At 38.0% G+C, this 27,025-nt stretch overlaps 1 protein-coding gene across 4 annotated transcripts in view; it reads left to right on the forward strand.

Annotated features, from left to right (window-relative positions):
- ZNF277 (zinc finger protein 277) overlaps positions 1-27,025 on the forward strand; it is a 132,501-nt gene that overhangs the window by 61,635 nt on the left and 43,841 nt on the right. For all 4 annotated transcript variants that reach the window (XM_067746761.1, XM_067746759.1, XM_067746763.1 and 1 more), the window contains 3 exons: positions 5,030-5,118; positions 5,381-5,463; positions 25,794-25,885. In XM_067746761.1, the coding sequence (XP_067602862.1) occupies positions 5,030-5,118; positions 5,381-5,463; positions 25,794-25,885 (264 nt within the window). The remainder of the gene's footprint in view (positions 1-5,029; positions 5,119-5,380; positions 5,464-25,793; positions 25,886-27,025) is intronic.

Genomic DNA, 27,025 nt, shown 5'->3' on the forward strand with positions numbered 1-27,025 from the left:
CAAATTCTTTTCCCATTTAGGTTCCACAAGGACCTACTGTATATAGCACAGGGAACTCTGCTCAATATTATGTAACAACCTATGTGACTTTTTCTTAGCAGTTATTGAGGGGAGGGAGGGATAGTGAGAGGTTCAATTGGCATGAGTTAATTCACTCAGAACTTCTTTATAGGTTGAATAATTCTTATATATATATAAAACTTCTCAGAGAGGAGTTGTTGCTTCTGAGTACAATAAGTAATAAAGACGATAAATAATAGATAAGAGATGGACTTACCTTGTCCTTTGTAAGAAATAAGCTCTAAAGTTTCAGTTTAAATATATTTAACATTTTCTTTATTGGAACAAAGTAACAGTAAAATTTTCTCAGAGCAAATAAAACAAAAACAAAAGTAAAAAGTCTCTCCTTTGAGCCGTTTATTAACATAGTTATTTATACTGAGCTACTTGCTAGCTTTAGTCAGTAGATAAAATTTTTCCAGAAGAAAAATGTTAACTCCTTAATTCTTGCCCCTTTCTATATTAGAGTCCACTCATTCAGTGCTACTTAATTAATGACTGTATCTCAACTCTTTATGCTTCTGTCAATAAGCACGCCAGTTACAATGGGGAGCTGGGCAGGCAAGATGATATTACTACAAGGATTTCTTGTGAGATGTGATTAAAGTTCTTTTAAAAGAAAGTATTTGCTGGTGACCTAATAATTACTTTTATGGCTTTTTAATAAAATATGAAATGCTGTGATAACTGTCCTCCAAATAAAGGGTTCATACCACGTATTATTTCTTGGCTTCCTTTATATATTGAGTGGTTTCTTTAAACAAACTAAAGAAGTAGGAAAAAATGAAGAAGTACTAAGTGATACCTTAACATGGAACAATAAATTTTAGTGGGTGGGAAAAAATGCCACCCACATCTGTATTGAACATCTGCTATCTTTAAAACATCTCTCAATTGAATACAATTTATCTGAATGCTTTTACCAACCACAGGGAAATGGACATATTGATACCTCTTAATTTTAATTATAAACTAAAAAAGTACTATTATATGATAACTAGGATACATCTTAAATTTAGACTTAGGTCAAAAGTTTGTTGCAATTCAGATCTATTTATATAGTATACCACAATAAGATATGATACATAATTGTATATGTTTAAGTTATATGGTAGTTTATGGTTATATTTTGCTTTTGTAACATGATTCTTTTTCCCTTTGATGTTATTGTCACCCAGCCTTTGGTCAGGAGGAGACCACTCAGATGACACCTTTGTGCCTATTGGACTGGCCTACTACCTGCTTTATCCTTCTTTCCCCAGAAGCTACCTAACAACATCTCAGAGATGCTCTTAGAGATGGTGTCTGAAAAACATCCTTTCCAGAATTCATGACCACTTGTTCATGAAGCAATAAAATAGCTTTTAACCAATGTAAAGACTGCCAGACATGAGCATATAACAGTATCTTCTCTCTCTTCATCCCATTGGACGCCTTAACTATTTGAAGAGGGTAACTGAAGTTCTGTCAGACAGAATCTCCCCATGATTTTAAGTCAGCCGATGTTAGTAATCACTTCCCTTGTGCCTACCACACTGAGGTAAACTGTGATACAAAACAAATACATGATGTGAGCCTTCTCTTCAAAGATCAAGGAGAAAAGGACTCAACATGGAAGTCCTTAGAGACTAAGAGCCATTGACTTTTGGAATCAGGACATCAGAGGGATCAGTGCCTCTGTAGGTACTGTACCTTTTGCTTAGTCAAGCAGTTCCAATTCAACAGCCCCAAACAGCTGGTGTCAACTTTCAACACTTGGGCAGGAAGTTAGGAGCAGTTCAGACCAAGAGCTGCTTTTAGGTAATATGCTTTTCAGAAAGGGAAGACGTTCCCTCTCCCTTCAGACTTCATGTCTGTACTTCAGTTTTGCCATGTCAAAAAGCATTCTCCTTGGTCTCTAAGGAAGAAAATTCTTCAAGTATCGCAACTGTAATTCTGGAGGCTTTCTCCTGTTTCTCTGAAATTTTTCTGAAATTTTTCTGAAATTCTTGTGTAGATTGGTCCTCACGTGACATGAGAGGCATTGTGTTGTAGGAGACTTGAGTTTGGATTTGGAGACAACAGATCCCAATTCTAACATTCTAATTGTGTGACCTTGGGCAGGTAGGGTCTCAGTAATGGTAGCTGCTAATAATTGATATCCTTCTGATCACCATCATCATCATCACTCTACTCTTCCCCGCCTCAGCCACATGTGTGTGCCCTCTGACACTACTCATATAACTATTTTAATTTGCTCATTAAATGTTTGATGAAACGTTATCATTGTTGTTTTTGTTGTTGTTTTAGATACCAATATTTCTCTGGAATAAATTCTTTACTACTTTAATCTTATCTAAATATGTTACTTTTTCTTATAATAATAACTTTCATTTATTAAACACCCAGCATGGTGGACACTGCTTTACATGTGTTATCCTGTTTAATTATCAACAGTCCATTTTGCAAATAAGTAAGCTGAGTGTCAGAAAGGTTAAAAAATCTTTTAATTCAGGTTCATATCTCTGAATGCAAAGTCCCTGCTTCTCTCTTCCCTGTTGCCTGCAGGGCTGGTGGAGTCAGTTAATAAAACATCAGCCACAAGGGTTGGACCATCGTCTTAATTTAAAAAGCACAACTACTTCTAGCTCAAGATCTGTGCAGATAAGAGACTCTTATTGTGTTGACTCTGTTAAAGAATTAGTCAGTGACAATTCAAAGGACAGTCTGGTCACTAGTATCTGCTCTTACCTGGTCATCTACTTCATGTAATTTTTTACATGTAATTATCACTGCCTTTTAACGAATTGTAGGCTCATAGTGGAAATAATATAAAGGGCTGACAACAACTGTTCTGTTTTCTCCAGAGGGTGGCACCCACAGAGCCTTCAGTGGAGTAGTAATCAAGAGTGATGAACCTCTCCTTGGTGTATTCTAGTGGTAGCCATGAGGAAACTCCAGATAAAACTTGACTCCCTTTTCTTTCAGTTTCCCCTGGAGGGGAAGGAAAAGCAACTAGTGGGGAATGGAAAAGAGGAGAATAAGAGTAACTATGTAAGATAACTGGGGAGTGGAGGGTGCTAAAGCTGGCCAGGATGGCAAAGGGAATAACGTGTCAGCCTTTTGTAGGTGCTTTTCCTCTTTTTGTGTACTCTGATGGACCTGAAATGCCTTCGGCTCTGATACTTCTAATGTGGGAGCCAGGGAGCTAGACATAGGGTCATGGTTCATCATTTATAGTATTTATGGTTTGAGACTGAGCTGGAGCCTCAGATACATCATTTTCAGATCTCTTAAAATAAGGTCTAGCACTGTTTTATAAGGAAAGAGTTCTACCCCTTCTTACCCATCCAGGTTGCCAGCATGGTTATACATGAGAAGGAAGAGCTAAAGCATGTGGTTCTATTGTTATACATTATTCTTTTACTTCTTTTTTTTTTTTTGTAAATTTACTTACTTTTATTTATTTTTGGTTGCATTGGGTCTTTGCTGCTGTGCGCGGGCTTTCTCTAGTTGCGGCGAGTGGGGGCTACTCTTGGCTGCGGTGTGCGGGCTTCTCGTTGCGGTGGCTTCTCTTTTTGCGGAGCACGGGCTCTAGGCGTGCGGGCTTCAGTAGTTGTCGCATGCGGGCTCAGTAGTTATGGCGCGCGGGCTTAGTTGCTCCGCAGCATGTGGAATCTTCCCAGACCAGGGCTCGAACCCGTGTGCCCTGCATTGGCAGGCGAATTCTTTACCACTGCACCACCAGGGAAGCCCATCTTTTACTTCTTTTACTTATATATTCTATATTCAGTGTTGTCATCCATTTATATTTTATATTAGCTCATGTCACGTTTCTCTCTTTCTCTCAGACCTCTCTCCCGGCACATTTTTTTTTTCCTAATATATAATGAATGCCCTTTCTATAGAGCACCATGGGTTGGGAAAATAAGAAAAAGAGATTAAAAAGGAGTCAAAATATTGGGAGCTGGAGAACTACTTAGAGAACCTTACAGGAATCTTCAAATGCTCTTCTACCTCTTTAAAACATTTAGTGTGGACCTACTATGTGCAGGACACAGGTGCTATATCAAGCCATTTAAATATACTCTTTCTGTGTGCTTTGTCTGTTTAACTAAGTTCCATCTCTTGTGCAGGTTTTGATCCTTTGTTGTAAGTTTCCTTTTTTATCCATCAACATGTAGCCTGATAAATTGTCAACTGCAGAGTCAACCTTTCCATTTCCTTTTTCCCCCTTGAAGCAGATCACATTCTCTTCTTCTTCTTCTTTGATAAATGAAATTGTAATTGTCAATATAAATCTTGTTAGATAAATGGAAAGATGAACAGCTTGTTGAATCCTGTCATCTTACTCCCTCTTTCATCAAATAGTGCAGGTCTGGGTGTTATGCTTTGCTTTTACGTATAGCCAGTGTCCTTCTTCTAACTCAACTCATTAGATACAGGAATTGCAAGCTTGGCTGTTATTCTAAAAGCTAAATTTCAGACACAGTGTGGACGTATGGAATTGTTCTATCTTGTTATATAGATATTGAATTTAGACTGACTTCTCATTGCATTATCATGATCTGTTCTTTTGATGTATAAGATAACCACCTAACTTTCAATTTATTGGAAAATGTGTGATAAAGCCTATTTAATCATTGTTGCATTTTAAATTCATATAAACTTAGATGTGATTTCAAAAAAACTTCATTATCACATAAAAATAATTCATTTTAATTTTTCCATATGTCTCTTTATTGAATTTGGGGATGGTAAAATTTAATCATTTTCATGCCTTTACAGGGTAATGTCATTCATTAAATATTTATTTCATATTTCTACAATGCTCTGCTGCCTTTCTAGTTACAAATTTTCTAGCTAGAAGTTTTCAGTCAACATTTGATTTATTGCTTTAGGGTAATTAAATGTTCTTATAAAATCCTATATTCTAAAGTAAGTAGTGTATTGAGTCTTCTCACCATTCTTTGTTTTTGATTGTTCTAAGGTACATTTCATATTGGAGGAAAAGGTTCACTGAACAGCCCATTACAGATTTTTGTAGTGTGATAAGAATCAATTCCACAGCTCCATTTGGTAAGTGTACATCTTGACTACCATCTTTTCCCTGCAATCCAAAAATTCAAAGGAATAATCTTTCTTATAATTCTCTTAAATAGTAGCTAAAATTAAATTGCTCTGTTCATGTTGTATAACTTCAGTAAAGCTAAAACAGAACTATATACCAGAAGAGAGATCATCATAGACATAGATAGATATATTTCTCTTAAGAAAGATAAATTTTTTTTGAAAAAGTGATAAATATCATTTCTTATTTATTTTCCTGATCTCTCAACAGAAGAACAAGACAATTATTTTTTGCTGTGTGATGTTTTACCAGAAGATAGAATACTTAGAGAAGAACTTCAGAAGCAGAGACTGGTAAGAGTTATTTTAAAGAATGAGCAGTGTGTTGGAAACACATACAAAATCATTTTTGTTATTGCCCTTTTTTGTTTGTTTTTATTCTGGAAACTTTCAAACATACACAAAGAGGAGATAATACATAAAGATCTTAAAACAGGAAAGGTAGACACTTGATTGAAGAGTAAAGCATTTCATGTTAAAAATGCAGAGAGAATTTTTGGCTTTGTTTTGCTTCCTGGATTATCTCTAAAATAACAACAGAGCTTACACATTTTAGTGTAATTTTAGCTGCCTGACACATGCTAGGGTTCAGCAATCGTGGAAGAATGCCCTCAGCTAAAATTGAGTTGAATTGATTAACCTTTTTTCTCCCCCTGGAATGTGCTATGCACTAGCACTTCTTTTGTTCCCCTTTATGAATTAAGCAAATAGTTTGATCATAATAGTCTTTCTCATTTTCAGCCTTAACGATAAGGAAGCTGATTTGAAAATCTCAGCATCTTTAGTCTTTTAAAAAGATAACAGCATATACAGGTGTGAAAATTTTCATTTTCAGAAGTTGAACAGAAATTGGTTAATTTTTTGAAGTTAGTAATTTTATTTAAAAGTATCCAGTTTTCCATTATTTGTCACTAAATCTCAACTATTACTTGAAAATGACTTGCTCTTCCTTTAGTGGTTACTTATAACTGTTCCCTGTATCTTTGGACTTGGCTAGATACGTTGTGAAAGAAAACTATGATTTCAGTGTTTCTGCTAAATCCTCAAGAGATCTAGGAGGAAAATAAATCCTGTCTAACAAAGTCGTAAGATTTGAGAAAGTCCCCTGAAGCACATTATATTATGTAAACATGAGATGATGTTGTTGGATACTGATTTATGTAAGAAAAAGTATGCAAACCCAATGAAGAAACAGGACTTCCTGAGTTTCTCTTCTTTCCCTATTGTAATATCTAAGAAATCTGCAGAATAAGGATAAATTGACTGTAAAATTTTATGGATTTTGTTTGGTAGTACTTATTCATAATTTTTTATTTCCATGAGTTTTTTCACTCTTACTCACAGTGGTCTTAATCAAAAATGATCAGACTGACATAATCCTAGTACCCCTATGTATTTCTTTATAAGAACTCAAACTAACTCAGCAGCCATTACTGTTACTCGATACACAGAATCTTTGTTGTATGTCTGTAGACAGACTCAAGTCCCTAGAAATATCTACATCTATAAAACTTAGGTAACCTTTTAAGATTGTGAAACCACCTCCAACATGTGGGTTCTTTCCCCACACCACCACGCAATTCTCTGACACCAGCTGCATGTTCTACAATTCAACGCAGTCCTGACACTGTCTACTCAAAGATAGCATCAGATCCCACAGGTTAAGGGCTCAGTCCCACAAGACTGCTATCCACTTCATATACCAATCGCAAATCCAGGTTGTCACCTGTACTTCTGACCAACTGGCTGTGAACCCCTATAAAGGTTCTCATGACCCTCCTTCCTTGGGTTTGATTAATTTGCTAGAGTGGTTCACAGAACTCAGGAAACTAGTTTACTCAATAGATTACTGGTTTATTACAAAGGATATTAATGAATGTGAATCAACAGCCAGATGAAAAAATACATAGTGTGAGATCCTGAACAAAGAAGCTCTGTCCCCATGGAATTTGAGGCCCACCAAGGCAGCATGTAGATGAAGTTCAGAGAGCTTCATCCACCTGGAAACTCTGCACCATGTCCTTTTGGGTTTTTAGGAAACCTCATTACGTAGGCATGATTGATTAAATCTTTGACCATTGAGGGGGATGAAAGTTCCAGCCCTCAGAAGGACATAGCTGGCTCTCGTCCTTAGGTTACCTAGTATTCTCTGAAAGTCAGCTCGTTAGCATAACAAGAACCACATTTAGAGCTCTCAACACTGAGTAATTCCCTGGATTTTAGGAGCCAAGTGCCAGGAATGGGGGCTAAGGCCAGATATACATTTCTCATGACAAATCACAACATCCCATCTTTTTACCAACTTTATACTTTGTCAGAGTAGTAGATTTGATGAAAGTGAGTGTTATGGCAGCTTAAAAGAAACAAAATATGATGAAATTGCAGTCAGTGTATACATACATTCATGTTCATTGAATTCCTGCTTAACTAGATGATCATACAAAGAAGCACAAGGCATGGTCATGTCATAAAAGAGTGTACAATCTAGAGAAAAACCGCAAACATGTGTTCTTGGGAATGGAGATAATGATAGAATGTAGGGCTTGTGAAGATTAAGTGAGATAATGCTTGTGATATACTTACGATAGTATCTGCTATGTAGAAAGCACTCAATAAATGTTGCCAGTAATACAAATAACAATATAGTGTGTCTTAACAGTGAGATGGATTTGGGTATTTGGAGAGTTGTAGAAAAGGGAGGAAAATACATATGGATCTGTATGTTCAAGGTATATTCAGGAAAGTTAAGTCTGATCTGAAAGATTTTGGGAAGAGTGTGAGATAGGTTTGAAGAGGTAAGATGAAGCTAAATCATGGAAATCCTTTGGTGCCAGGATTGACTTTCTAATGAGAAAGACCCATTGATGTCTCTTCATTGCCCATGAGAGTGAAATGAAGAAAAGATGATAAATGTAGCTGTATAAAAATCCATTTAAAGCTGGCAAGTTCTCACTACAGACCAACTTGGAGATGTGGAAAGAAACTAACAATTACTGAGTGCCAGCCATACGCCATGCCTTTGCATTAGATCCTTGCTTCATAGCAACCCTGTGAGATAGCTGTTAAATGCTGTTCTACTGATGAGGAAACTGTGGCATAGAAAGATGATTTTGTCCAGGAGCACTTAGTGAATGAGAAGCAAAGCTGAGGCTTTAAGCTAAGTGATGTGCCTAATACCTGCCTTTTTAAGCCATGCCACGCCGTGCGAGTCTAGTAGTTATTTACTCTGCTTCCCACAACTCTTGTACTCTTTTTTATTCTAGGCTGATAGTTGCTCTGTCCTGGATGCTCATTATCTTATAGGTCTGTGTAGGGAGGGGATTCAGGCTAGGATTGGACTTTCAGGAAAGCGGAGGAGGCTTACAATAGGCTACCACTGGGAATGGTGGCTAGAAGATCAACAAAAAGAAAAGATTTGCCAAGTAACAGGAAGACAGGCTGAATTTGCAGTCAGACATTTCATTGTAATTTTATGCTCTGTAGTGTGGAAGCAGGAGGTTGGTGTGGGTGATCTTTCTTTGGGAGTTGGCAATAATGACAGGATGTCTCTCTTTTTTGTACAACGAGCTCTACAAGTCAGTAACAGACATTTCCAGAAAGAAGTCCAAATGATCAAATGAACCAGTCTTCAACAAAAGTATCAAGTTAACAAGATTTGAGAACAATAACACTAAATGGTGGCAAGAGTATTAAAGGACAAGCACTTTTTCAGCCACTTAAAAGAGTGTGAGTTGGTGTACCATTCCTGAAAGGCACTTAAATGTAGTTTAAACCATTTAAATTGCTTCATGGTAATGGGTATATAATCCAGTCTGTGTTTTTCAATGAACTCAGCTCAGTGTCAGTAGGATCTCAAGTCCATGAGAGAGGACCCTCAAACTAGAGTGGCATTTGCTCTCCTGATTTGCGTTAGTGATGACTTGCATAGGTATCGTTCATATGTACTCTCTCATTTGGAACTCTAGGGAATTTCCTAGCGGTCCAGTGGTTAGGACTCTGTGCTTCCACTGCAGGGGGCACAGGTTCGATCCCTGGTCGAGGAACTGAGATCCCGCAAGCCACGTGGCATGGCCAAAAACAAATTTTAAATAAAAAATCATTTGGAACTCTAAATAAAGGATTTAGTGTAAATACCTGTGTATGATTTGCTGTTAATTCAAAATGACTTTGTAATTTCTTTGAGGTAGGAATTATGTCTTATATTTAAATATCCTTCATTAGCACTCACTATATTGCTAAGTTCACATTGGTGTTTTTTCCAAGCCCCATTTTTTGGGGGGTAAAAAAATCTGTTTCTGTGTGAGTGGCTGGAGGCATATAGAATCTAAATGATCCACTTTTTCAATTCTTTTTTAGACCTCACTGGTTCCTTGTGACATTTATGAGATGTGTCTGAGTTCCCAGTTTTCTTTTTGAAGAGCTTGATTCCTACTTGACACTTTTTGAAATTTTTCATCTGTACTCTGAAGGTGGAACTACAGAATTAGGAAAGATTCTTGAGGGTTTGAATAGCTTGTATACCTTCCTCCCTTTTAGCTTCCTTCTTTAAAAATATTCCCTTGATCCCATCATTCTACCTTAATCTCCTCCAGTGGTTCTTTTCCCTCTTTTCTTTTAAATGGGTAAGTTTTCCAAGGTCCCCCATCCAGGGGATGCACTCTCATCAATACCACTGCTATGCTCATGGCTTAAATTTTGGTCCTGGCACACAACAGGCAGTCAGAGTAAATATCCATTGATTGGTTCATCTCCAGCTTTCTTCCTGGCTTACCTCTAAACTCCAGTTCTAACTTGCATTATGTTGAACTTTTCCATATGAATTTTCAATCAACACCTTAATTTTAATGTGCCTAAAACTGAACTTATTTTTTTCTCTACCAAAATTTGTAGTTTGCTTGTGTCCCTTTTCTTATATAATAGTACCACCATTCCCCTGGTCACTCAGTTTGGAAATTTCTGGAATCATCTTTAACTCATCCCCATACCTAAGTCATTTGTCAAGTCCTATCAGTTCCACCTTTGAGTCCCATATACATCCTTTTCTTTGCACTCCTAGTGCCTTTTACCTTGTAGGTGGAATCACTTCTCTAATCAATTAGCATTGCCTCCAGAATTTTAATATTAAAATACATAGCAGATCATTTTACTCTCCTAAAATCTGCAGTGGTCTTTTTCATCTACATATTCTTAAGCTTTTCTGGGCTCAAACTGCATTTCCAGTATCTTTTCCCATTTTTTCTTTCAATTACCCAGGGTCCAGTTTATTCATTTATTTAATAAATATTTATCTTTCCCCAGACACTGTTCTAAATTCTGTTGATATAGCAGTGGATGAAATAAGCCACAGCCCCTGCCCATCTAGAGATTGTACTCTCGTGAAAACACTACTTGTCTCACAGTTACTCGTTTGTTAGGTGGTTTCAGGAATCTGCGTCATCAATCAGGAATGCCAGCCCCACCTGTGTAAATAACATACGCCTCAAGACATTGTTCAAATACCATACTTTCCACAAAAGCTTCCTGATGCCACCAGTCAGAATTAATAACCTCTTCTAAGCTCTATTAATACAGTATTTTACTTGGCTTTTCAATTATAGTTAGTTGTTTAAAAATCTTTCTTTCTTACTGGATTAGATGCCTCTTAATGGTTGGGACTGTCATGTTCAGTTTTGTATCTTCTCTGAGCCTTGTTCATAAAGTATTAACTTAAATTTGATCCTGGAGTATTTGTGTGGCATTTCTATAGAGCCGTATAGTCAGATCTCCCTGATTTAAGGAAGAGAGGTGAAATAACCGAGGCAGACATCTTTAATCATGGGTTACACTTTTCACATAAGCATAAAAAAATACTGGTTTTTACATTTGCCTACAGTAGAAGATAAATGGCAGTCATAAGCTCCCAGAGCAAGATATAACTTTTAATTAAACTGGGACGAGGGGAAACATCTATTTAGCTGCATCAAAGTGGGTTTTTTTAATCACTATTATAAATGTCAGCTTGAGAGATCATTCATGACAGCTATAAGTATTTTATGAAAATTTTAACCTATATAACAATTTGATCCTCTAGAGAGAAACAGTTTTTTTGTTTTTTTTTTTACTGCTACTTCATATATCCCACCTCCCCCAACAATAAAACAACAAAATGAAATTACCTATCTCCCACTAAGAAGATTATTCTCCCTTGTGCCACTTTTCTGTATAGATTTCAGAGATTTTTAATAAAAGATCAAATTATATCAGTGACTTATAAAGTATAATGTTATACCTTTCCTGCATAATTCCTAGCTTTGTAGCACAAATTTTCTAATTGCACCTACAGTAACTTTCCCAAATATAAGATGATGTTTCCCATTGAATGTAACATTATTATTAACAGTGCAACAAAGATCAAGTTAGCTAGAGTGTCCACTGAGTAATATTAACCTTCAGATTAATTAATGTTTTCATTTAGGAAACAAATGTAAACCCAGTCTGAAACAATACTAAACTGAATCCTAAAGTTTACCACTTTGAACTTCTTCAACAAGAACTTAAATTTTGCATGGCATTTTTTATATACATTGGCTCTGTGAGATCACTAAGGCAATATCATTATCTCTGTTTAGATGGAAAAACAAGTTTGAAGATATTAGGAGATATGCTCAAGGCCACAGTTATATAATGTATTAAATAGGAAGGGAGGATCTCAAACTCCTGTTTTCCAACTCTAAGCACCATTTCTCTATCGGGATTCTTTATCAAACTGGATCTTCCTTCTATAAGCAAATGTGACATTTTCAAAATAGTCAGTTTTTAGAATTAATAAAAATGGATGAACAGGACATAAATACATATGTAAACAAATAATAGTGTTCTGTTTCCATTGCTAAGAATTTTTTTCATCTACTTATTATCTTAGGTCAGTCATAGATAGGAATTTCTTATTCCTTTGGGCCTAAGCTGCTTATATTTTCTTTTAACACTTGAAGATAGTGTGTTTTTGGAGTTGCCTCTATCTTTAGAGAAACATAGGGCTATACCTGAGCTTGAGTTTAGCCAGTAAAATACTTCCTCGGACAGATAATACTATACTGATCCATGCCATGCTGATAGCTTCTCTTTTCTTCAGTGTAAATTATTTTGCAGTCTCCCATAGCCACCTTTCCATTTTTAAAAGTCCTCGTCGTCTTGCCTGGGCTGGATTCCCTTTTATCTTGAATACAAATAGAAATAAGGCTTTTCTAGCTCTCACGTGTTTAACTCTTGCTTTTTTTGTTCTGTATTTCAACTTCTCTTTTTTTTATTATAATTTTTTTCTCCACTAGTTAATTTGCTAAAGATGTTCGGTCTATTCTGTTTCTTCCTTACTCTTCAAAAGCCACCTCATGGAGATTCAAAGTAGGAGAAATATACTGACTGTGTATCCTATGTAGCAAGCAGATGGTAATTGCCTTTATCATTGCAGTTTCAAAAAGGGTAGAATGGGGCTTCCCTGGTGGCGCAGTGGTTGAGAGTCCGCCTGCCGATGCAGGGGACACGGGTTTGTGCCCCAGTCTGGGAAGATCCCACATAACGTGGAGCGGCTGGGCCTGTGAGCCATGGCCACTGAGCCTGCGCGTCCAGAGCCTGTGCTCCGCAACGGGAGAGGCCACAAGAGTGAGAGGCCTGCCTCCCCCCCCAAAAAAAAAGGGTAGGATGTACTGACATCTTTCAAAAAGGTGAGATATTAGATCAAATCTCATGGATTTGGGGGAGTATATCATCATCCAGTTAAGAAATTTATCTCTGGCTTTTTTGTTTTACTGTTTTTCTTTAGTCATTGACATGTGTTTTCTTACTCATTTAAGATGTCTTGATATTGCCATAAACTTAAGTTTCCCTCATCTCAAAATGCTGAGAACACTGGGTTTTATTGTATTTTAAGAAACTGTATTGTGTCATGATAATCCTTGTTTTAATACAGTTATTCCTGCCTCTACATGCAACTCATCCTCATGTTTCTTTGCCCTACTCCCAGTCTTTCTCCCGAGAACTTGGAGGAAACCTGTGGAAAAGAGCTGGATCCTTTTGTGTCCAAGGCTCCCAGGGACTTAGCCTTTAAAAACTTCTTTAAAATTTTAGCTATTTTCTTCCTACTTGCCCTTTTCGTCTCATGCTCTGCCAAAGGTGAAATAGTTCTTGAGTCCCTGCCTCTCTTCAGAGAGCTTGTCACCTTCTGGAATTCAATTTGTCTTTTTGCCTTTTTTTTTTTTAAGATTTATTTATTTTTATTTAGGCTGCACCAGGTCTTAGTTGTGACACGCAGGATCTTCTTTGCAGCATGCAGGATCTTTTAGTTACATCATGCATGCAGGACTCTAGTTCCCTGACCAGGGATCGAACCTGGGCCCCCTGCATTGGGAGCACAGAGTCTTACCCACTGGACCACCAGGAAAGTCCCTTGTCTGGTTACCTTTTGAGTTCAGCTTTTTGGAGTCAAAATAAGTTGTGTGGGGCTTCCCTGGTGGCACAGTGGTTGAGAATCCACCTGCCAGTGCAGGGGACATGGGTTCAAGCCCTGGTCCGGGAAGATCCCACATGCCGCAGAGCAACTAAGCCCATGCACCACAACTGCTGAGCCTGCGTTCTAGAGCCCACGAGCCACAAATACTGAGCCCATGTGCCACAACTACTGAAGCCCACACACCTTGAGCCCATGTTCCGCAACAAGAGAAGCCACCACAATGAGAAGCCCGCGTTCCACAACAAAGAGTGGCCCCCACTCACCACAACTGGAGGAAGCCTGCACGCAGCAATGAAGACCCAACGCAGCCAAAAATAAAAATAAAATAAATTTATTTTAAAAAAAAAAGACAAACATGATTGGCACAAATTTATCCCAGCTTAGCTTATAGCTACAACAATCAAAAGTTGCATGAGGGCTTCCCTGGTGGCGCAGTGGTTGAGAGTCCGCCTGCCGATGCAGGGGACACGGGTTCATGCCCCAGTCCAGGAGGATCCCATGAGCCGCGGAGCGGCTGGGCCCATGAGCCATGGCTGCTGAGCCTGCGCGTCCGGAGCCTGTGCTCCGCAACGGGAGAGGCCACAACAGTGAGAGGCCCGTGTACCGCAAAAAAAAAAAAAAAACAGTTGCATGAAACTCAAATGGTCAACAATAGGGCAATGCTTTAATAAGTTACAGTTTATCCATATATTGGAGTATAATGACAGTGACCCCTGCTCGTCGCAACTAGAGAAAGCCCGCACGCAGCAACAAAGACCCAATGCAGCCAAAAATAAAAAAAAAAGTTGTGTGTGGGTTTTTCTGTTTGTTTTTCTAGGGTTTTTTATTATCCACCTTTTTCTCATTGTAAGGATATTCTCTTTTGGCTTTCCTCATCCTAAGCAGAGTGAAATTCTTCCTCCTTCTGCTTTATTTTAATTAATATCTTAGTGATTAAGTGCCACTTTTGGTTAAAGTAGATGCTTTTCCTCTTTTCATACAATTCAGAAACACATATACATACATATGTATCTGTCTACTAAAAGAGACAATTGGCTCTACTAACTAGTTGTCGTAAATAAATTCCAAAACCTGTTATTGTTTAGTATCTAATCTTGGACTTTTGACCAAGGTATCAGTGAATATTGTATCAGTAAATTACCACATTTAGTTACCTTGGTATACATTTTGCTAGAAGTTTGTCTTTGGAGTATATGCCAGCAAATTATGTCAGTCACTGTCAGGTGTTCTTTGAGTACATTCCTGACAACCCCCCACTCACCCACCCAGTAAGGGCTAGGCAACTGGTGACACCTTCCTTAAAATTTAATCCATGTTAAAAATTGTGACTATGATAAATTAAGTACAACTTTGGAGACTAGTAATTGGTGTTGGGAGGGTGAGGTAGGGATTTAAAATGATTTTTCTAGGGGACTCTTTTGTCTGGTGTGTGGCTATCCCCTTGAGTCATTTTTGACAAAGAATTAAATGACTTTCCATGTCAACTCCACTCCAGTTTAGGACTATGCAGTTTTTATAAGAGAGTGTCAACTCAGATGTCTCCTGGTTACCTTCTAAGTCCAGTGGCTCTGCATCCAAGTGAGAGCTTAGAAAAGTAACATTCCAGCTACTTGACTGGAAGGACAAAGTCAAGAATATTATCAACCGATATTTATAAAAACGATGTTCAGGGAAAATTGTTTTGGGAAGTTCATAATTTTTCTAGGAAATCTTAAACTCTCAACCTCTAATCAAGAGGAAGCAGGTATCTGTATTGCATCATGACAGTTCTTATCCCACCCCTCTGTGTTGCTTTCACTAAGTTTTGGGATATGCTTTGGCACGAGAGACAGCTTTGGAGAATCAATATGAGAAACAGTCCATCTTGTTTGGTCTATTTATTCTTGGTATATTGCCCATTATATCACATAGTATACTTATTTTCAATGACTTCTAGCTTCCCAGTGTTAGGCCAGACTTCACAAGGCTATCCTCACTTCAAACATCAGCCACAAGTTGGGGGATCCCCAGGCCGCCTTCACTTCTGACCAGCTGGCTACAAATTCAAGGGGTTCCCACTAACACCCTCAGTTTCATTAATTTGCAGTAATGACTCACAAAACTCAGGAAAGCAGTACATTTATGATTACAGTTTTATTGTAGAAATAGGTCCAAATCAGAACCAGCCAGAGACATACATAGGGTGAGGTCTGGGAGAGCCCCAAACACAAAGCTTCCATTGTCCCCAGGGATGTATTGCCCTTCTGGCACATCCGTGTGTGTCATACACACAGTATTGGCAACCAGGAAAGCTTACCTGAGCTTTGGTGTCCAGAGTTTTTAATGAAACTTCATTAAGCTTGATTGATTGACTAATTGACCACATGGTTAAACTCAAATTCAAGTTCCCCTCCCCTTCCTGAAGTCAGACTGATATCCTGTGGCTCAAAGCCCTAACCCACTAATCATATGGTTGGTCTTTGTGGCATGGCAGTCCCCATTCTGAGTTATCTCATTAGCATAAACTATCAGGTGGAGTCAAAGGGCCCACCAGGAATAACAGAGACACTCCAGCCACTCAAGAAATTCCAAGGCTTTAGAGGTTATCTCCTAGGAACAGGGGACAAAGCCAGCCAAATTCTTTGTTACACAAACTCCTGTCCATCTGTTTCACTCATCTAAGGAAGCTGATAGCCAAATTTGAGGCCCACCTATAAGTGTGAATGTGTGGGTTTGGGTGTGTATATACGTGTACACGTATACTTCTTTTTATTTTTTATCTTTAATTTATGTGCCCATCCCACATGAATTTTTCTTTCTTCCTTTACTCATTTTTATGCTACATTGTTTTGTAATCACCTGAAATACTTAAATGAAATCATTCCAGATACCTCAGAGATAATACGTGGTTCTAGAAATAGAAAGCAGGAGGAATAAGGAGTTCTACCGCCCTTCTGTGGAGCCTTTGGTCCACTGCTCTACCTTTATTAGGGAGATGTGTTGTGTTCTTTATTGGAGGAGGGCAACTGGGCTCCTGGACTGAGAATTCCTGGAAGGTTCTGCCATGCTGCTGCCTTTGAGCTAGGTTGGGAGGGAACCTTCAGAGTGTGCGATTTTCTCTCATAGTCACTCATACAGCCATTTAGCCAGGAAACTATTGTGAATCTAATATGTCAGTATCAATAAAATGTTTTTGATATCTGTAATTAATAACATCAGCCTTAGTTTTACTTCCTTATGTTAATGCAAGCTGTTTCCATTGGATTTGTCATTTAAGCATCAGTTTTTTCTTTCCTGTGTACAAATACTTATAAATTGACATTTTCTAAATTACTTTTTCCCAAAATGGATGATTTTTATAATTTCCAACCTAACTCACAAATTTCATTTTCTACCTATATGTCAGTCCCCTGTGACGGTGTTGCATGCCATCTGCTATGTCTGCTGTTTCATTAATGTTTCCTCTGCTTCGGCTTATGAATAAAGATAAAAGACTATGCACTGACCCCTTTGCTACCATTCTTGACATTTTAAACCAATTACATAAACATACAGCTTGTTATTATGACTCTTTGCCTAATACCTCAGCTGTATTCTTACAGCTATGGTTTTTATCCAAGCCTATTTTGTAATGAAAATTTTATCTGATTTCGTCAGCTGCTTTGAGAAGTTCCAACGTATAACATCTGTGACGTTCTCTTCATCCCTCTATTCTGTAAATCCATGAATAAAATCTAGTCTATCTACCTAGCATGGGATTTTTTAGAAAAATAAAAGCACAAAAATGGTGGCTTGGATTTGCACATCTTTGTGATGCTTTCTATGGATTGTTCTCCTAATATTATATTTTTCTGTTCATAAGTGACTTCAAACATATGCTATGATTAATCCTATCAGATACCAAGCTTAAAGGAAGAAAGGAAGGAAGGGCAGGAGGAAAGAAAAAAAATTTGTTCTTGACTGCCCAAGTGTCTTCCACCCAGTTTCTTCCTCACTAACGCGTGATCAGCAGCAATCAACATGTGTGCCACAGAAGGAGGAAATACAGAATCATTAAAGCTCAGTGTTGTTTTGTCACATCATACCAAGTTAGCAGCAGTGGGAATAAGGGTGGAGGGACATAGTGGTGATGTGGCTCTCTTTTACCTAGATCCCTCCTGACTGTTCAAGGGGTCTGAGGAAGTAGAGACCATAGGAAACAGAGCACTTCCATTCAACAGTTAATTGCTTACTCCTGTCGGTGAGGCACAGTAGGGACTACAAAGATGAACCAAGCAGTTCTGCCCCTTGGCAAGCTTTTTATCTGGTGGGGTACATTACATAAAATTAGTAAAATTAACAAGGTTTTCCTAGCAGTCATCCATATACTTTAGAAGACCATTATTGAGTTGGGAAAAGTTTCCCTTTACCAGACTTCAGAGCCTAAGTCCCAGGCTGGTTAGTTATTTTGTGGCTTATGATTTAGAGAGTGGGGGAATCGGATGGATGAAAAAAAGATTTTTTTTAAGAGGAAGGGGAGGGGGACAAAGATTTGGCAGCAGGGCACCCAGCAAGCAAATGAAATGTGTGAACCGATGATGGTCTTGGTGGGAGTTGGGGAAGAGAAGAACATTAAAAGACATTCTTGGGACAGTTGAAGAAATTTAAATATTGCCTGGATGTTACATACTATTTTGGAATTATTATTGATTTTCTTAGGTATAATGATAGTGGCACCATGGTTGTATATAGGAGAAAGTCCTTATTAGAAGAGGGATGCTGAAGTATTTGAGTGAAGTGTCATGAGGTCTGCAGCTCACTCTCTTACTTTCAAATGATTCAACAAAACAGAAGATGTTTAGTGGTAAATATATATGTGTATAGTGTGTGTGTGTGTGTCTGTGTTTGTGTGAAAAGAGAGGGAAGCTGTGGTGAAATGTGAACAATTATTGAATATATATATTGAGTATAGGAATGTTCATTGTACTAGTCTTTCAACTTTCCTGTTCGTGAAATTTTTCATAATAAAAAATGGTAAGAAAATAAGAGACACTGACAGAGTTACATGACTTGAATAGCTTCCAGGTTTACTAACTCGTTTGGCATATCCTGACATAACTGTCAGCAAAGCCAATTTCAACAAATAAATGAGAACTATCTTCTTAATTTACTGAATTGATTACAACAGGATGATGAAAGCTATTATAGGATATAATAGTTGCAGAATTAAAATAATTTCTTTTTCATCTTCACATGATTTATTTTATGTATAAGTAAAATTTCACTAAAAGTATATCTATATATTTCATGTTCCTATATTAAGAAATAATAATTTCCTATTTTATAATGTACAGACAGACATTTCATAGAGTAGGCTTTATTAGAGTAGATAAGAGGGAGAGTGTGTTGCCATTATTTTATTTCTTAATATGTTTAAAGAATAAAACAATAACATTCTACTTCAATATACTTAGTTTCCTTAATTGTTGGATTTAATAATTATCATTCTAGTTCATTTCCTTATCTTGACTTGCATCTCCTGTTTCTCTCAAAAAGTCATCTTAGAAACATGAATTGATAATTATGCTTTTAAGATATATACTTATTAAAAGTATATATACTGTATTAAAATGAAAGCATTTAAGTGAAAAAAAGTAAAAACTTGTTCTCCAAATTCCTATCCCATAGCAATCTAAAATTCTGTATGTAACTCTTTATATTTCTAAAAATTACCAGTTGTGAGTTTTTTAAAAAAAACAGCTACTTTAGAACTTTTAAATTAATAACTGTAATAAATACCATTTTTTAGGATAGTTTACATATACAGTAGGCTATTATCTTTGTTTAAATAAATACCAACTTACTATTGCTGTGGAAAGCTCTCCATTTTATAGTCTATATGAAGTGCCAGTCCTATATGAGTAAGAGATAATCAATTGTTTTATAAACTCGTCTCCTTTGAGAATTTCATTCTGATTTTCAGGAGAGCATTCACATTTGTAGTGTGTATGTTGTTGCACTGGGGGTGTAAATGTAGTTATCATGTATTATTAAGAGTCTACTCTAATAAATTGTGTACATGTGACATAAAGAAGCTCCATGTTCTCTTAGTAGAGATGGTTGGGACATAGTTTTCTTGAAGACCAAGCAATGTAGATGTCTATGGAACACTACATACTGTGGTGGCAAAAGAAGATACTTCTAGCACAGAAGTGGTCAGGGTCAGTCCACTTTATGATTTGTAGAATGTTTCAGAAGCAATTTAGAGATCACCAGAACCTAAGTCCTAGAGAAGTGGCATGCTTAAGGCCACATTTAGAGCTAGTTAGTCACAAAACCAGGACAAGAATACACATCTCCTGAGTCCCCATCAGTTGTTGTTCCCACTCACCACAGAGATGTAGTGTTTGAACTGAGCTCTGAAGGATTAGGGAAGAGAACTCCAGTTGGCAAAGGTGGGTGAAAAAAAGAGAGAACAGTTACTCCAGACCATTGAGTGGCCTGAGGAATCACAATAAGTAATTGAGAACTGCTATTGAGAAGAGTAATACACAGATTATAGCAGATGTTCTTGTTTTTCCCTGTAACAGAGTTTATATGGAGAAGCAATGCAAGAGAAGGCTTTTAAAAACCTAGAATAGAATCAGGTACAAAGCAATGTGAATGCCATTCTAAAGATTGTGGATTTTATTCAGTAGAAAACAGGGAGCTATTTCATGTTACTTTAAGTACCAGTTCTAATTGTTTCACTTTCAGATATAGTCATTACATATTTATATACTAGGGTTTTTTTTTTAAGGTCCATTTACAATCAGATTTTGACTTCCATCTCTCTGGACATGCTTTGGATAAACATACTTTTTAAATGTGTGTGTACAGGGAAAGTCTTTCCTATAAATCTGTCCATCTGGTATCTGGTAACCTCAGTAGATCCAAATAGCACAGAGGACAGAAATCAGAGAAAAAGCATCCCTATGAGGTAAAAATAACTTCCACAAAGCCCATCCAAATACTGGGAGCTCCTCTTTCTCAGATACCAAACAAATTTGACTTAATTTTATCCGTAGAATTTGATTATCTATTTTTCTTTAGCTGGATTTTAGGAATTCCTATAATCTTGTTCTAGTTTAAGGAGAAAAACAGGAGGTCTATGCAGAGGATAGCAAATGAAAAGGAGGTGTAGATGGCAGAGCCAGTTGGTGGGTGCAGAAGTAGACTCACTGACAGCGATGACCATAAAAGAGTGAGAAGGAAGGCCAACCAGAAGAGCACAACAGTTTAGAGTCATTTGTAGGGACAAAGAGATCCTGAAAGTAAATTGATACGTTATAGCACAATATAGTAGTAATTGTTCATAGCAAGGACCCTACATCATACAGAAAAGGTTAAATCATATCTCAAGTTTTGAAAGTAGGGAAAACATGAGAGGTGTCTTGGAAACCATTTTGTGTAAAACTATTAACCCTTTAAATACCAAATTAAAATTTCTACGATCAAGAAAATCAACTTAGCCAGTATACCTCTTTTTATAATTGTCAGAAATAAGGCATGATCACATTTGTATATATTATCTCTCCTGTTATTTTACTGTGTTCTAAAGCCTCAAATGCTGAGAAGTAATCCATCTAAGACATCTAAATGAAGTTTTTGCGTGGATATTTTGTAAGAAAAATTTTTATGTTGCCCTACCTTTCCAGATATCTATCCCCTGGATTCTGAACTTGTTTGTTCACTAAATAGAAAGGTTATTGTTATATGCTATGTGTCTAGATATGCTACAGTGGGTACGTTCTGAGGAAAAAAAAGCAAATGTGGTATCCGGATATGGCACCAAGTAGCTTTGTAGCTTTAAACAGGTCACCCTAACATCTCTTTGTAGGGAGTTAGTCCGTAGTTTCATGAGGTCCCTTTCAGTTCTCAAATTCTAAAATGTCAGTACTGAGCAGCATTGGTCAGAAGGAAATCTTACTGGAGAGGTTAGATGTGGTTAGTAGAAATAGAATATGTTAGTGGGGAGACAGGAAAATAGCCAAGAAGGAATAGGTAGAGTATTCATGTTATTGCAACGACAAGAGTCAAATATGGCAAGAATACAAGTTGGAGCTGAACAGTTGCAGCAGAGAATCAAAAGCTGAACTGCCTGGTGGCCATGTCCATTTTTCCCAATTATAGAACTCTTTCTTACATTGATGTTATTAAAATGAGAAAAGTCTTATGCAAATGAAATAAACAGAAAGCAGAGGTGAAACAACGAATGGTTTAAGTAGCTCCCCTTGGCAGAAGGTCTGGGAAAGAGTTTAAAAAGAGTTTGTGCAGTGAACAGAAGGCAGATCGTGAAAGAATGAACTTAGATAAAAATGAAAGGAGTTGTATGGAACCTGCCAGATTAGGGACGACACAGGTACTCTAGAGCCCTTGTCTCTAGGTAGTGCAGATAAACTAGCAGAGAATTCACAGTGCCACCTCATCACCATATGAGACAACCTCCAGAATGCGAACAAAAGAACAGCGTGGTTTTAGTTACTTGCCATTAAAAAGTGGCTTCTTGGGGACTTCCCTGGTGGCGCGGTGGTTAGAAATCCGCCTGCCAATGCAGGGGACACAGGTTCGAGCCCTGGTCCGGGAAGATCCCACATGCCACGGAGCAACTAAGCCCATGAGCCACAACTACTGAACCTGCGCTCTATGAGCCCACGTGCCACAGCTACTGAAGGCTTCACGCCTAGAGCCTGTGCTCCGTAACAAGAGAAGCCACCGCAATGAGAAGCCCACGCACCACAACGAAGAGTAGCCCCTGCTCGCTGCAACTAGAGAAAGCCCGCACACAGCCAAAAATAAATTAATTTTTTTTTTTAAAAAGTGGCTTCTTGCTTTAGTGCCCTGTCTACTCCATGCTCCTTCTAATTCACCAAAATGTAAATTAGGCTCTACTAAGAAGAATCCATTTATACACAACTTCAGGCGTCTACACTCAGGTTGTGCAATTCAGGGTCAACTGATAAAACTTAAATTTGGCCAAAGAAAACTGTAGATGGCTCAGTATCACTCTGGTTTAGACTCACAAATCTGTTATATTTGTGCTGAGTCAAAACCAAGGAAATATTAAGTTGAATAAGATTTTTCTTTAGCCAACTTTGGGTTATATCATCACCAGCCTGAGAAATATGAGATGATGATTTTTAATAAGCATTAACAGGTCTTGTAGGCTGAAAACAGGAGCAGACAGAGAAAGTATTGCTCAGCCTTACTGTGGGATGTTTATAGTGATCTTTATCAAGAGCTTTATTGGGTTTTTGGTTTTGCTGCTACCAAAGTTGTAAATATAGGGCTCTGAAGCGTGTTTTCTTTTTTAGTCGAACTATACGTTTGTAAAAGTTCGGTTTTCCTTTAATTTGACTTTTACTGTCACTTTCAGTTTTTATGTAAGATTCACTTAAAAAGCAATAATTCCCTGGTGGCGCAGTGGTTGAGAGTCCGCCCGCCGATGCAGGGGACACAGGTTCATGCCCCGGTCCGGGAAGATCCCGCATGCCGCGGAGCGGCTAGGCCCGTGAGCCATGGCCGCTGAGCCTGCGCATCCGGAGCCTGTGCTCCACAACGGGAGAGGCCACAACAGTGAGAGGCCCGCGTACTGCAAAAAAAAAAAAAGCAATAATTAAAATTGTCTGATACATCAACCTTACTCCCTTTATTTCTTTTGCTTTTATCTATCCACTTGCTGCCAGCATAAAGCCCTAAACTTCATGAAGTAAACAGTGTTCTTTTATATTTGCTGTGTGCCTGAAGTGTTGAGCAAGGTGTCTCCATTCTGTATGTCAAAGCTCCAACATATTCCAGTGCTGTAATTTCCAGAATCTTCACAGACCCTGGCAACTCCTTTGTAAAGTCTCACAGATTCTGCCCTATACATGTACAGCTCAGTATTTGGACCAAGGTAAAAAGAATCCCAGTCCAGGTTTCTTGAGCTCCTCCTCTGCAGCTCTCTTCTTTCTAGTACCTTGTCCCACAAATTCCCCTTGCTTTTGTATCCTGAATGCCAGTCTTTTTTTCCTTCTACACCAAGTGAGGTAGATACATAACCTTCATTTGGGTTTAACTTCCCTATGTTGCAATTTGGAAAACACTACCCAACAGAAAACTGGCAATGTATTATTTTTTTTACTCATCAATCACAGCCATGTGCTATTGTCCATTTTCTTTTTGTGTGGTGGAGGAGGGAGGCTGTGTTGGGTCTTCGTTGCTACGCGTGGGCTTTCTCTAGTTGCGGTGAGCGGGGTCTACTCTTCGTCGTGTGTGGGCTTCTCACTGTGGTGCATTCTCTTGTTGCGGAGCACAGACTTCAGGCACACAGGCTTCAGTAGTTGTGTCACGTAGGCTCAGTAGTTGTCACTCGCGGGTTCTAGAGCGCAGGCTCAGTAGTTGTGGCGCACGGGCTTAGCTGCTCCACAGCATGTGGGATCTTCCTGGACCAGGGCTCGAACCTTTGTCCCCTTTACTGACAGGCGGATTCTTAACCACTGAGCCACTAGCGAAGTCCCTATTATACATTTTCTGAAAAAAGGTAAGATATATGAAGCAATTTGTTTTACAGTAGTTTACAAGGGGAGGAGAAGTGTTATATCCATTATTTCATCATGGCTGAAACCAGAAGTTGATTGAATTGATTTTTATCCTGGCAGCTTCTTAATTTTTTTCTTCAGTGGATTAATAATTCTAAATGTTTGGTGATACATTTCCAGAAATGCCACATGGAATTTGTTAAGCTTCTAGATACAAGCTCATTTTTTATGCTGTCCTACAGATATTTACAGAATCAGCAATAAAGTTTATGAAGTTCGTGTTTTGAGCTTCATGTTATAAGACTAGCTGGAGAGTCATATGCAGGTGTAAAATAAGAACAGCATAAAGACTTTCTTTTAATTTCAAAGAGTCTTCATATCCATTTAGAAGATAAAAGCAAGCAAAAGAGATGACGGTAAAGCAAGTTACCAGTTATTGGGGAATTGACATCAGGTGAGCTCATTAGTTACCAGGGAAACCAGTAGAGAGGCACACACCTCAGCGCCCCTTTGATGAGAACAATCACTAGCTGGGGCCTGGGGCAAGTACACAAGAAGGTCAGTCATGTGCATAGGGTATAGGTGAAGCAGGCACTGGTTGGTCAGGGGATGTACAGAGAGCAAGAGAACAGCCATCTTGAGTGGCTTGACCATACACATGCACAATTTGAATTCTGTACATAAATTTCTGATTTAATCCTATAAACAATGCTATGAGGTAATATTTTCATTTTCATCTTAAAATTGAGAAAATTGAGTATTAAAGATGTTAAATAAAATATTGAGTACAGGTGAGAGCCAGATTCAAATCTAGTTCTATTTGATGTTTCAGAGTCTGAGCTCTTAACTATTGTAGTCCAGAAATGACTACATGGCAGAAATGGGGATCAAGTTGGACCTTAAAGAACAGTTAATATTTATAAGAGTGAAAAAGCAAAGAGAAATAAAATTACCTCATGGAAAAACAATGTGTAGAAGAACCACCATGATTAGAATAGGGTGTTACCAATGTAAATTTTAAATTATTAGAGTTGGAGAGTAACAGGATAATTGTACATGAAAATAATTTTAAGAAGTTTTTCTAGCAACAAAAGAGAGGATGGATATGATAGAAAAAAAGGATTGAAATAAGGCAGACCCTCTAAGAGACTTACTTATAGTAATCTCATAATGACTGATTAAAGACTGGATTCAGGGTGATGGCATTGGGAATGGTGGAGAGAAGTAATATGAAAGTCCAAGTGAAAAATTGATCAGAACTTGATTACAAACTAAACTGAGAATTACAGAAAGGAGCACATTTTTGCTTTTGGAAGAGAGTGAGGTTGGGAGATGATTAATAAAGACAGAGGAAGGACAGAGTAGTGAAGGATGGTGAGACCCTATTGACTTCAAGTTTCCTACATAGCTATCCTAATGGTATGTTGTCTGGCATTTAACAGTATAGACTTGGAGTTTAGGTACAAGGACAGGAATGGAGAAATTCAAAATATCATCAGTGTTCACATACTTCCTTTTATGCTTCTACCCCAATTTCCTCCCATCCAGACTATGACATTTTTCATTAGCTAACTATGGATTTATTAAAGATAATATCATATATCTGTGTTTCTATTTTACAGAAAGAAATTCTGGAACAACAGCAACAAGAGCGAAATGATAACAGTTTTCAAGGCAGTTGTATGTTTTGCAATGAGGAATTCCTCGGAAACAGGTAGCAATTATGTATGTCTTTAAATTTTACTGTTTTTCATCTGAAGACTTACCAAAACATCCACAATGGCTATATAGACTAAGTTCTATGGATTGGCTCAGAACCCTTTCATATATCCACAGTAATTTTTTTTTAATCCACCAGACATCAAAGATGGAATGTAGTTGCTCTAAGCAGAGTAGGGGGATAAATTTTTTAGATGCCAGAAATAGAATTGTGTTTAATGTTGTAGGGCTTTTTAAATTGTCCGACAGGCAAGACCACGTGCAGCAAACTACAACAGACATGCCCTTCTGTATAAACCTGTTAACGCTAAACCTTTGGCTGGGACTTCCCTGGCAGTCCAGTGGTTAAGGCTCTGTGCTTCTGCTGCAGGGGCCACAGGTGTGATCCCTGGCTGGGGATCTAAGATCCCAAATGCTGAGCCAAGTGGACAAAAAAAAATCCTTTAGCAGTTTTTGGTGTTTCACTTTTGAACATTAAAAATGATAAAGATCTAAGGGGGAAAAAAATGGGGAATTGGTAATTCTGTCACCAACCCCAACTGGCCCAAAACCAACTGGTGTACTGTAATTCAGTTCTAATGCTAACCACCCAGAGTTCGCATCAGACTCTACAGGTTTAAGGGCATCATCCCCAACAAGCCTGCCCACACTTCAGACACCAGCCACAAGTTTAGGGGTTCCCCAGGACACCTGCACTTTTGACCAACTGGCTACGAATTCATGGCTACCCACCAATAATTTGCATAGGTTCATTAATTCACTAGAATGGCTCACAAAACTCAGGAAAGTGTTTATCATAAAGGATACAGATGAGGAACAGTTAAATGAAGAGACACAGAGCAGGGTCTGGATGGGTCTTGAACACAGAGCTTCTATGCCTTCTCCTTAAAGAATCAGGATATATCATCTTCCTGGCACATCAGTGTATTTACCAACCAAGAATCTTCACTGAGTTTTGGTATCCAGAATTTTTACATGCTTCATTATGTAAGCATGATTGATTTAATTATTGAACTTAATCTCCGGCCCCTCTCTCCTTTCTGGAGGTCAGGGTGGCTCTAAGTCCCAACCCTTTGATCACATTGTTAGTCTTTCTGGTAACCAATCCCCATCCTGAAGCTTTCTAGGGGCCTAC

This window comes from Pseudorca crassidens, chromosome 8 (assembly GCF_039906515.1).
Source record: "Pseudorca crassidens isolate mPseCra1 chromosome 8, mPseCra1.hap1, whole genome shotgun sequence".
Classification (NCBI taxonomy): domain Eukaryota; kingdom Metazoa; phylum Chordata; class Mammalia; order Artiodactyla; family Delphinidae; genus Pseudorca; species Pseudorca crassidens.